Source organism: Pteropus alecto, unplaced genomic scaffold (genome assembly GCF_000325575.1).
Source record: "Pteropus alecto unplaced genomic scaffold, ASM32557v1 scaffold95, whole genome shotgun sequence".
Lineage (NCBI taxonomy): Eukaryota > Metazoa > Chordata > Mammalia > Chiroptera > Pteropodidae > Pteropus > Pteropus alecto.
Genome location: NW_006441071.1, coordinates 12113089 through 12125865, shown reverse-complemented (window position 1 = coordinate 12125865; position 12777 = coordinate 12113089). Strand labels below are relative to the sequence as shown.

The following is a 12777-nucleotide window of genomic DNA, read 5'->3' as shown; positions in this document are numbered from 1 at the left end:
GCGATGGACAGAGGGGAGGGGGGTTGGGGGGCTGGGAGAATGGGGTGAAGGGTTAAAGAAGTACAAATGAGTAGCTGATGGATGGTCGTGGGGATGGGGAGCACGGCATAGGGAATGCAATTAGCACCAATACATTGGCTAGGTGGAGGGTCAGGGGAGGGAGAAATTGGGGGGATCATTTTACTAACTATATAGGTGTCTAACTGATGTACTGTATACTTGAAACTAATTAAAATTAAAAAAAGAGAGAGAGTACAAACAGGGAGCACTTTATCTTATTTACTCCTAATCAACTCTTTATCAATCTTATTAATATGCATGAGAATCATCAAGGTGTTTAAATGCTAATTTTGGGCCGAATCATCAAGGAATTCTGACTCAGGAAGCCTGGGAATTGGGCAAGGAATCTGCATTTTAAATGTGTTGCCATGTAATTTTGATGCAGGTGATGAGTGAACCACATTTTGGGAAAACTAATCTCCTCAACAATAAATAAACAATTTTAAAAAATAGCACTTATTGAGGGTGGCTCCACAGTGTAGTGATTAGCAGGTCTGCTTTACATGCAGAAGGTCCTGGGTTCGCACACCAGTGGAGCCATGGACCATACCCTGGATGCACCAGGTCCCGAGTGCACGCCGCGAGCGTGTGGGAGGAGATGCCCCGCCTTCAGAGATCCAGTTCTTAAGGGAAAATGGCAACATCCATAGGTCAGGGGTGGAAGTGGGGGGCGGGGAATTAAAGTAGGGGAAAAAAATAAAATAAAAATGGCACTTATTTTCTGATTATAAAAGAAAAAGTTATAAAATGCTAAAAATATAACTTCATAATTATACTTTTTAGAGATGACAATTGCAAATATATTGATGGCCATCTCTCTAATCCTTTTTTAAAAAAAATATGCAGTCACTTTTCCATATCTCTTTTCAGGTATTTATAATCAAGTGTATTGAGTATTTAGTTTCATAGATCTGTTCCTTTTATATTAATCTTGTAATGGTTTTTATAAATTAGTCCTGTTTGAAATATATGTAAATTTACTATACGAAATCCACTTATATTTATGTTGGGTCTAGAGATTGGACTAGATAATATTTGAGGCCCTTTATGACTAGGAGGTTGTAAGCTCCTTGCAATTCTTTGAGTATAAGGATTAATTCTGTTCAAACTTGATGGAAAATATAAAATTACATTATCTAAAACTTAAATTCAAAGTTTTGTTCTTGAGCTTTATCTTTTGGTGCACACCTGCTGATGTGACATTGTATCAAAGGTAATATAACATTTCTTCAAAAGGCCAAGTATGTGAAAAGAAATTCAACATCACTAATAATCCGAGATATGCAAATCAAAACCATGAGATATCATCTCAAAACCATGAAGGTGGCTAGTATCAAACATATATATACTATATATATACACACACGAGTGTAACAAGTGTTGATGAGGATGTGGAGAAATTGGAATCTTTGTGCACTATTGGTAGGACTATAAAATCATATAACCTCTATGAAAACAATACAAAGTTTCTTCAAAAAATTAAAAATAGAACTACCATATGATCCAGTAATCCCAATTCTGGATATATATCCAAAAGAACTGAAAGCAGAAACTTGAACAGTTATTTGTACACCAACGTTCACAGCAGCTTTATTCACAATAGCCAAAAGGTGAAAGCAACCAAAGTGTCCATCAATGGATGAATGGATAAACAAACTGTGGTATATATATATATATATATATATTATTCAGCCTTAAAAAGAGAGGAAATCGTGTCACATGCTTCAACTTTGAGGACATTATACTAAGTGAGATAGCCTGTTTCAAAAGACAAATACTGTATGATTCCGTTTATATGAGGTATCTAAAGTAGTCAAATTCATAGGAAAGGAAAACAGAATAATGGTTACCAGAGACTGAGGGAGGAGGAAAAGAGAAGTTATTGTTTAATGGATACAGAAGTTCAGTTTGAAAGATAAAAAAGTTCTGGTGATGTTTCACATCAATGTGGATATACTTATACTATTGAACTGTACACTTAAAAATAGTTAAGATGGTAAATTTTACGATTTGTGTTTACAATAAAAGAGTATAAACCATAAAAAGGTAATTTAAAAAAAGAACAGTGTTGCCCTTTTATAATATTTTGGACTGTTACAAAACATAATAGTTATGTAGTTCATATTGTGGTTTGGTTTAATAAAAATTTTCATGGAACCTATTAATTTCTAGAACTATACTCACTTGAGGTTTATAATTCTTGAAATTGTTAGATTAAACCTAGTGAAAAACAAGAATAATGAATGAGAATAAGACAGAAGCCAAAATTATTATATACCACAATGGTTTGTTACAACTGAGTCCTCAGCTCACTGATACATATAGGAGATAAATAAATTCGAATTTTTGTCCAAATTAATAAAGGCATATTTGTCTCAATAGAGGAGGAGGAGGAAGAAGAGAGAAATCCGATTGCAATTATGGTGAACTCTTTACTGTCTCATGTGATGAGGTTAAACAATTTCTCTTTCCAACTTCTCTTGCTATGTTAATAAAGAATATACACACAAAATTCGGGTATAATATTTTTTAGACTGGAAAACTGTTTGAGACATGGTCAAACAGAACAACTGTTATTGTTGGCTAATTTGAATGGAATTAGGTCTCTTTCCAATGATTTTTTAATTTCTAAAAAGACGAAAGTGAAGGGAAAGAATAGTGAACCTTTTCCCATGATGCTTGATTAGGAACAACAGCCTTCTTTACTTTATTTTCTAGTTTGTTTTCATGCTCCAGTCCAGAGAGCCTTAGTTGCATCCATAAAGGCTTATTAATAACAAGCCATCCTGCCTTTATGGTTAATTGTTTCCAAGTAATATTTAACACTGTTTAACTGTGAGGAAGATTGTGGAAAAGTCACATATTAACAGAGTTACTGAGATGTTCTTTTTAATTTAAACGTTAACACTTTTTGTTATTGAAAATTTCAACCATACAGAAAAGGAGCATGGATAACACAATCGAGTCCCAAGAATCCATCATTTAGCTTCAAATATTGTCTACTTATGGCCAACCTTGTTTCATATATATTTCCACCGTCTCCATTCATTCCCAGATCATTTTGAAGCAAAAAATCAGATATTATATTATTTAAGCTAAGATATGTATTACCAATCATCAGAAAGGGATAAATGATAATCAAGAGGCTAACACAGTCACATATGAATGGATTTTGTTTTTGGTTTAAATACATTGATTTAAAAATATATATATCAAGAATAAGGACATTTTCAATGTTCACTTAACATGTTTGGTAATGTGGTAGCTACACACACACACAGTCTTAGCCCAAAAGCAAATACATCAGTTGCATATAATAAAAGTGTAATACAGTTGAATGTTAAAAGCATATTAAAGAGTTATAAACTAAAGCATTATCATCTTCAGTGAATATTATCATGTTCTTATGGAGGTCCCCAAATATTGGGAGTGGTGTGCTTGGAACCAAATTCTGGTCCTGGTTCTGTGCCATCATCAGAAGTCTGTGAATGTGTGAAGTACACAGGGCCTACTTTTAGTTTGGTGACTCAGGGTGCCTTTCCTCCTAATCTTCCTCTCACTGCTCTTGGACTGTGCCTGAAACTCCATATTACTACATTACTCTCTTTGATTTGCCAGCACCGTAGGTCCCACTTAAAGTAGGACAACTGGGACATCAATCATTAGTAATTCAATTCTATTTTACATAACTTTTTTCCCTCATTACAAAAGTAATATGAGTTCATCAGAGACAATTTGGAAAATACAAAAAAGCCCCTCCTCCAAAAAACATAAAAAGCACTTAAAATCATGTGTAAACACCAATATTCTAGGGCATTTCCTTTCCTTTTTTTTTTCTAGATACATATACTTTTTTTCATGACCATGTCTTTAATCTGCTTTCATTACTTCATAGTACATAGTGAACATATGTCTATATGATTAAATATTCTTTCCCAACAAAATTTTTTACTCTTGCAAAATAGTCTATAGTAAGGGAGGACTATAATCAATGTCTTCTGTGGGACATTTAGATTATTTCCTTTTAGCTACTACACCTTTGTGGGGTGTATTGTTAAAGCGCTGTACATATGGGTGTTTATTTCCTTAGGACATAATCAGGAAAGAAATAGTTGGGGCTACAAGTATGCATATTTTTAAGATCTCTTTTTAAAAAATGTAATGCCAACCACCCTTTAGATAATGTGTACCAAATTATACTCCCACCAACAGTTTATGAACATACTTCTGATTCCATGCACCCTTGCCAACATTATTTCTTATAATAAAAAGAAAACATGCACCTATTAACTTTCTTTTATAAGCCTAGTCTTAGCTCAGAATAGAGTTCACTAAGTTTGACTAGAGAATGATGGTGGTGGGGTAGAGGAAGGAGGAGAAGCAAGATCCAGGGCATGGGAATTACTAATGTATTTCACAAAATAAAGTTGGAATATGACTCTTGAAAGTTGAAAAATCCAGTCCATAAAGTTTCTATCACAATGGGGGAACTCTTAAGGAATGTGAAGAGTCAGATATTTTACATTTCCCCCCACCTGCAACAAAGAGAAAGGCCCTTAAGATCTCTCCCCTCCTCCTCTCACTTGCCTGTAGCAACTACCACAATTCAGTTCAATCCAGTCTAAAGATCACTGGGTCTGTAGAAGGAAGATAAGTTCTTTAGGCATGTGACTTTAGGCTCCTCCACCACTCTGGCCCTGTTTCCTCATTTAGAAAATAAGAACAACTTCACACCTACCTTTACTGTGAAACTAAATCAAGCCATATATTTGAAAATATTTTATAAGCCTTACCTGCTACACAGGAGTGTGGCTGGGGAATTAGATTTGAAAGTCAGCAAATAAAGTTAAAACTGAGTGCAATAAAAGTTATTTAGAAGTTCCTTAAACTGTGCATGAGAGCAGAAAGATGCTCAAATTTAGGAGGCTGAGAACAAAGAGCCTCTGATGAAGCGTTGCGACAAATACACTCTCAGTAAAATTGCCAGTGGAATTGCTGCAATGTAACTTATTTTCATTTCCTCTCTTTCTGCCAAGTGCATAACTGAATCTGAAAGAATCAGAAGGAAGTATGACGCAACTGTTCTACGATTGTATTTTGGCAAATCAATAAACTTCTCTGGGCCTTTTTGTTTGTCTAATGGTGCAGTTCAGCTGGATCAGTGTTTCATCCAATATTTCATTGGACAAATATCTTCAGGGTTTACTATTCTTATTGTTTCAGGCCGCTGTGCTGGATGTCAAGAAAAAAAAAGAAAACCACCAGGAAGACATGGTCTGACCACAAGTGGCTGGTGAATGGTGAGGCAGTTTCAACTTTGATTTAAAGAATCCTGGATTCTTTGATCACCTTCTGGGGGATGCAGTGACTGTTTAGAAAACTTACGTAAAGTTATATACTTTGTTACAAATACCAGCTACAATACTACATCTGATATGGATTAAGTTACTTTGTTTCCTTTTTTGCTGTTTATGTTGCTACTTAATGTTAGTTAACATTTTTTTTCCACCTGGGCTAACTCAGATATTTTTTAATTGAAAGAGTAATAAAAACATACGGAAAAATTCAAATTGTACAAAAAAGGTAGACAAGAAGTAAGTCTTTTATTCCAGAGACCCTCCCCCGACTCCACACACTATTCCCGCTCATGGTGTCCTCGTATTTAGAGGTAATCATTGAGTCAATTCTTTAAAAGAAACAGTTGTTAAAGTGATCCCTGGGGTCCAAAAGTTAACCACTGAATTAAAGAATCTCTAGTCCATTCCAGCTCTAAAATTCAGTCCAAATCTTTTCCAGCACATACCCTACCTAGAGTGCAAAAGAGATAGCCTTAACTTGTCTAACACTATGACTGGTAAAAGGACAGATGAACGCAAACTGAATTCAAAAATGTATACTAGACTCAGAGACAGAGGACAGGACTCAGGACTTTTCATGGTAGGTTATTTACAGATTGAATAAAGGTCCCCTCAAGGATATAAATTCCATGATGGCAGGCAATTCCACCGCCAGCTTTCACTGAAGACCTCCGCACACAAGAGGGGATTACCGGGCACAGAGGTCGCGGCCAGGAGCCTAGAGTGGAAACTCAATCAAGAACTGTCACGTGACTCGCGCTCCCCCGCAATCTCCACACCCCATTATCCCAGCGTTGTAGCGCTGGGCCGCCTTCACCAGAAGTCTCACCACTCCACTAAGGAAGTCAAATTTGGCCAGACCGGGGGAGGGGCGTAGTCCGCGGGCTAAGTCGCCTCGCAATTGCGTCCTGCCAGGCTCTGCCTACTTGCTTCAGTGTCTAAAGCAAGTGTCCCGCCCTCCTGGCCCTGACAAAATACTCCAAATTGCAACTAGGAGGTGCAGAGAAGGGCAAAAGTGCATGCGTATCGAAGCTGCGTGGCGGATGCTCATGAAAATTAGGGTGGAACTTCACAAAACAGCGAGGAGGGGGAGGGAGAAATCTGCAGTGCGCGCGCGCGACAGCCTTCCCACGCGGCGCGGCGTGGTGACGCACAAGGAAGGGGCGGGGCCGGGGCGGGCCTTCGCGTTCCTCCCGCCCCCTTTTAGTCCCGACTCTCCCTCCCCCTTTCCTTCTCCACACTGGGCCCCGTCAGGTCGGCGGTACCCTCGTCGTTTAGCATAGCGTCGGCCCGGCCCGGCCCAGCCAGCGGGCAGATGCTTCGAGCTGCCGCTGCCTCCGCCGCCGACTCCGCCGGTGGCGGTGTGGGAGGCGGGCGTCCGACCCCGGGCCGCTGAGTGTGACGGACGGGGCCGGAGGCCGCCGGGCGCCGCGGCGTCGGCGGCTCCGCGGGAACCATGTATTTCCTAAGCGGCTGGCCTAAGAGGCTGCTCTGTCCTCTGGGGAGCCTGGCCGAGGCGCCTTGCCACGTTCAGTCCGACCCTCAGAGGACTTTCTTCGCCGTGCTGGCCCCGGCCCGCCTCAGCATCTGGTACAGCCGAGTAAGTAGAGCCGCCGCCGCCTCTCGTCGCTCCCTCCCCGGCGTCCCAGCACCATCCCGCCCTCAACTTCCATCCGGAGTCCCGGACCCCTGCCCCTTCGCGCCAGACCCATTTGTCTTGGCCGTCCGCGTCCTCGTCCCACCTACTCACTGTTACGTACCCCTGGGTCCGGGGACGTCCTCCGGCTGGGGCTCCCGGGAGGATGCAGTCGCTGCTGCCGAAAATCCCTGCGTCTCCCCGCGTTGGACCGACCGCCGCGATCCAGCAGATCCCGCGCGCTCCCTCGGCTGAACCCAGACTTCCCCTCCCCTCTCCCCATTCCCTGAGGAACAGATTTGTTTAAACTTTCCACAATTAGAAATCTGGCTGCTGTGGTGTTCTCAGGGGCCCCATGTTAAAGGCCGTTGTTTTGGAGTTAGGAAAGCCTGTTGGGCTTTACCCAGTGCCAGACTTTACAGGCCTTTGATAACTTATTTCTAGCAACTTCATCCAGAGTTGTTTATTTTTTCCTGAAGGTCTGGTTATCCAACTCCTCGCCTCGCCCCATCATCTCCTCACTTTCAGGCTAATCCTTTGCTGCTCTTGGACTCTTCATTAGAATATTGTAGACGGGTGGTTAGTAGGAGCGGAAATAGAACTCAAATCTGTCGGAGCTACTTTAGGGTATCACACCTGGAAGTAATAAGATTTGGGAAGAGCTTGAAACTGAGCTCTGTTCTTGTTTTGTGTGAATCTTCTTTTTTTTCTTATATCTAATTACCGAATAGATAAGAGAAAAAACTTAAAAAATAAGTGGTTGATAGGATACTGTTTTCTGCGAACGCTGCTACAGGTCTGTCTATAAAAGCTACAGAATAGGTTATAAAAATGTTCCAGTTTTTTGGTTTTTTTTTTTTTTTTAAAGAAGGCAGTTCTAATCGATGCCAGAGTGAAGTATTTCTTTTTTCAAAGCTAACTTGACGATGTGGAAATAGGTTGTGACCTTGGCTTTTTTATATGTGAAATACTGTAGTTAAATTAGTTAAAATTCTTAGCTCTCTGTATTTGACCATTTGAATGCCTACAAGGCCTTTGACTATTCTCACACACAACCCTGGTAAAAATGATGATGAGATTTAGACATTTTTGATATCTCTTTTATATGACATTCATAGTTATGCTGTAAATCAGACTGTTTGCCATTAAGTTTTGGCTGATTTAGTTTTTAAATATATGTCAGAACAAAAGCTGTTAAGCCCAGCAAAGTGACCATTCTGTCTGGTGTTGATTGCATTTTTGAATATGTATGTTGTGTATCATCTGGTTCTTCAGTGAGATACTAATTCATTTACATTGTGTATGCCAATTGAATAATTTTTTATTTAGGTATATACAAGTTATCTTTAAAGCATATGTAGAAAAAATAATTATAACTTGAATTTTAAATTGTCTTCTGAGTTTAGTTCTGAGTTTAGAGTTTCACTCTAATGTAACAAATTGTGAAGACTGAAATTTAACTTTATCTCTAAAAAAGGCATACCTAAGTTATTTTTAGGCAGAACTAGATAAACTTAATATGAGGGATGAATAGATCGGAAGCCTGTAGGTTACTTTATTTCTCCATAAAAGTAACAAAAATGTGCCTCAACTTTCCTAGGGATATTGCGAATATTAGGAATATCTGTTTTTTTGCTTTTGGAGTTAGCTACTATGTAAATCTAAGGCAACCCTAGAATTTAAAAATACTCATGCTTTTCATTCATACTCTCACCTTACACACAGATACTTTCTACAGAAGCCCTGGGCCACTACCATTAAGATCCAGTGTGCAAAAAGTTAGGTTGTAGGAAATTTATGGGTTCACAAGTATAAGGCGAGACGAAGTGAAATGCAAGAATACCTTAGGGAAGTCTGCAAAGTACTGTTTCTGAGTGGTTAACCTTGATCTTTGGCATTGGCTTCGTCACTTTAAAAATCAAATATCAGACCGGATGATTTGAAGGTCTTTGATTATATAACTGGGTGAATAGGGAACAGGTGCTTGCCTATAACTGGGTGAACTGGGAACAGGTGTCAGACTCCAACTTTCAGTCTCCTCTTAGATATACCTTTTTTCGCTAAATCTAAAAGTTTTTATTTTGATTTTTTAAATTTCTAAACTGACTGAAACTATGTAGGTTAAAATGAATTTAGGTTAATAACTTCTTTTAAACATGAAAACACCTAGCTAAATTGGTGAGCTATCAATTATTCCCATATAATTTGGAGTGGATTGGTATGAAATGTTTGCACGAGAACCTGAAAGCTTTGATTTTGGAGAGGTTATTTATCCAAGTAATTTTATAGAATAAAGTAAATTTTGAAGATCTAAAGAAGCATTTTATGGAGTTGAGGTCTTTAAAAGCCTCTTGAGAGCTTTTGGGGACAGGGAGAGACATCAAAGAGATGAGAGAATATAACACGAATGGCTTTCTTAAAGTTTTGTTCGGTCTCTCTTAGCAAGTTAAACTCACTTAGCAGGGACGTATTTTTAAAAAAGAAAACTAGCCTTGTGGTAGAAACATGCATTTATTTATTAGTCTAAACTGTTTTTTAAATATCCTAAAGAATTACTGTGTGTAAAATGTTGATTAGTCATGGGACTATGAAAACATTAAAATATCTGAGAATAATTTTTGTACATTTTATGGGTCTTCTAGTCAACTTTTACATACCTCTTATAGCTACTATTATGTACCCTAAGTAGCTATATGAAATCCTAGTGTTGTAGAGTTGTATCTTTTCAAAATTCTTTTCTGACTCCAAATTTGAGAAATATAGTATAGTGCTGTTTAGATGTGTTTATGAACAAAAGAGTTTCTATAGGTACTGACTTTGCTTTTTGATTTCATTTTTTGTGTGAGGATGTAACTTGTTTTCAATGTATCTTGATGTGAATTTGCTTTCTCTACTTTGTGATTCTACTTAGGAGTTCTAAAAAAACTACTCAGGAGTTTACAACGGGGATCATTCATATATTTTGGAACCCAGAAAAGGGTACTCAAAAAAGGTTTGGTATGTGTATGTTAAATTGGGGTGGTAGAGGTACAGCTTAATTGATGGAGTAATTGATGATGTATTTTTGCCAAAGGTATTGTAAAAAGACTAGTATCAGCTTTGAGGATAAAGCTGCTGTTTAAAGCATGCTGTGATTTATGATTGAGATGGGCATTGTGTGAAATGTTTTGTTCTGTACCAGAGAGCCTAGAATTATTCTTATAATATACTGCTTAACTGTGAATATGAAAATCTACATAAGTGAACCATAAAATGATACCTTAGAATGCTGTAATTCTAAATTAGCCTTATCTCAATTTTCAGGTCATTGATTATTTCAAATATAAAACTTATTCTCAGCAGTATTTTTGAACACCTCCTGTGAAAGCATTAACAGGAAGTATATGAAAGGGGTGAAGGGACATGCTCTGTGTAACAAAACATTTTATTCAGAGATGTTAGTGTGATCATAGGATAAATGAAAAGTTTGTGAGTTATCATGAAGGTTGCTAATAAAAAGCTTAAATAGGCAAATAATTACTGGGCTTATAAAATAAATTGTGTCTTTGAGTAACTGAATAGAAACTTGTGTGTTTTTGTTGGCGTGTGCTAATAATGGAAAACAATGAGAGAAGTGTTCAAAGAAGCAAGTTCTAGGATCAGATATATGGTTAACTGTGTGACCTAAGAAAGGTCATTTAATTTGTACCTCCCTTTTCCCAACTCTTCCATTTTTCACCCTTTCAAATCTATTCTAATACTCACTGCCTTCAGAGAGCCTTATAAACCACTGCTTGGAAGTCTTTTAGGGTTCAATATTGGTTAAAGAATGAAGTTCAAACTCCATAGTTTAATATCAGAGACACTCCCCTCTTGGAATGCTCTCTTGCCCCATCTCTGCCTGTCAGAATATTATCCATCCTTTAACTTCTGTTGAAATTCTGCTTTCTGTAGAGTCAGTATTTACCATAACCAGAGTGTTCTTTTTTTTTTTTTTTTTCAGTGAACCACTGTTTGTATTTTAAGTTTGTCACATGCTTTATTTCTCCAAGTAGATTATAAGTTTCTGGAGGGCAGAAATTTTTAAAAATAAATTAATGAATTTAGGATCTGTCCCATGCATAGCACAGAATTTTTTTAAGGTTTACTAATGGGAATATTTTTGTGTGTTGACATGTAACTTAAAACATGTAGTATTAAATTATAACTTAAATTCAGAAAAATCTCGAGAGGGTTATTTAAGTGCAGTTGAAATTTTTTTTTTTTACACACAGTCCAAAATATATTAGAAAATTAGCATATATTATTCACAATAGCCAAGATGTGGAAACAACCTAATACCTGTCAATGGATGAATGGTTAAAGATGTGGTATACATACACAATGGAATATTATTCACCCATGAGCAAGAAGGACATCTCACCATTTGCAACAACGTGGATGGATCTTGAGAAGCATTCTGCTAAGTGAAATAAGTCAGGCAAAGACCAGTACTGTATGAGATATTACTTATATATAATATATGTGAAATCCAAAAAAGCCGAACTACTAGAAACAAAGGCTAGAATGATGGTTTCCAGGGGCCAGGAGGGTTGGGGAAAAGAGGAGATGTTGGTAAAAGGTACAAACTTGCAGCTGTAAAATAGATAAATTCTCTGGATCTAATGTACAAGCATTGTGATAATAGTTAATAGTACTGTATTATATACTTGAAAGTTGCTAAGAGCGTAGATCTTAAATGTTCTCACCATAAAAAAAAAATGGTAATTATGTGACATGATGCCAGTGTTAGCTAACACTATGGTGGTAGTTATTTTGTAAGATATAAGTATCAAATCAGTGTGTACAGTCTTAAACTTACATAGTGTTATGTCAATTACATCTTAATAAAGCTAGAAATAAAAATGGTACCTGATAAAGGGCGCTATTTTAATTATTAGATAATCTGTAGTTTACCAGAACTTAAACTATTGTACAGTCTTAAAACCAGTGGGAACTGTTGGTACCCAGTATTGTTTATGTTGACATGATCTATGAAAAAAGAAACACAAAAAAGCAGTATAAACACAAGTAAAGATATTTCACTCATCTTTAGGTGCTTGTGAATCATTGACATGATTCATATTACAGGTAAACATTGATTTTGAGTTTACTGTGCACTATGTGCTTTTACATGATAGGAAGCAAAGCTTCTCAAATTTAGGTCGGTCACATTCCTCATTCATGATTTTTGCTTAGGTACTATAGGTCCTTATAGTACCTATCCAAGCTAATTCCTGAGGTTGAAATTATCTCTCAAAATAATTTGTCTTTACTACAAATGGAAAATTAGCACCACTTGTATGAATAGACGGTTACTGTATGAGGGAATACAATAAACAATGTTATGGAAATCATTTCCTGCTAAAGGCTCTTTCCTTTTTCTTAAAAAGGAAAATTAGTAGATACATGAGAGGTATTTAGAAGTAAACTAGCACCTCATACAGATTTCTTCTTTATCTAAATCAAAAGAATTAAAGATGAAAATTATTTTCTCACTATAAGAATATTCAATACAGTGTTTGTCACCTAAAATGATATAGAAAATACTGCATTAGCATTCTGTTTACGGCTAAATAAAGCATTTATTATGCAGTTTATGAAATTAGAAAAAATAAATTTACAATTTAAAAATATTTTAAAATATTCTAGAATTCAGACTTGCTGCAAAGTGACACAGTTACTTAATTTTTTTTTATTGACCAG

The 12777-nt window shown here is 37.1% G+C and overlaps 1 protein-coding gene across 5 annotated transcripts in view; it reads left to right on the top strand.

The window, feature by feature from the left end:
• The first annotated feature begins 6640 nt into the window (after positions 1–6640).
• RIC1 (RIC1 homolog, RAB6A GEF complex partner 1) overlaps positions 6641–12777 on the top strand; it is an 89571-nt gene continuing 83434 nt past the window's right edge. For all 5 annotated transcript variants that reach the window (XM_006918374.3, XM_015594459.2, XM_025051458.1 and 2 more), the window contains exon 1: positions 6641–7017. In XM_006918374.3, coding sequence (XP_006918436.1) covers positions 6874–7017 — 144 coding nt within the window. In that variant the 5' untranslated portion in view covers positions 6641–6873. The remainder of the gene's footprint in view (positions 7018–12777) is intronic.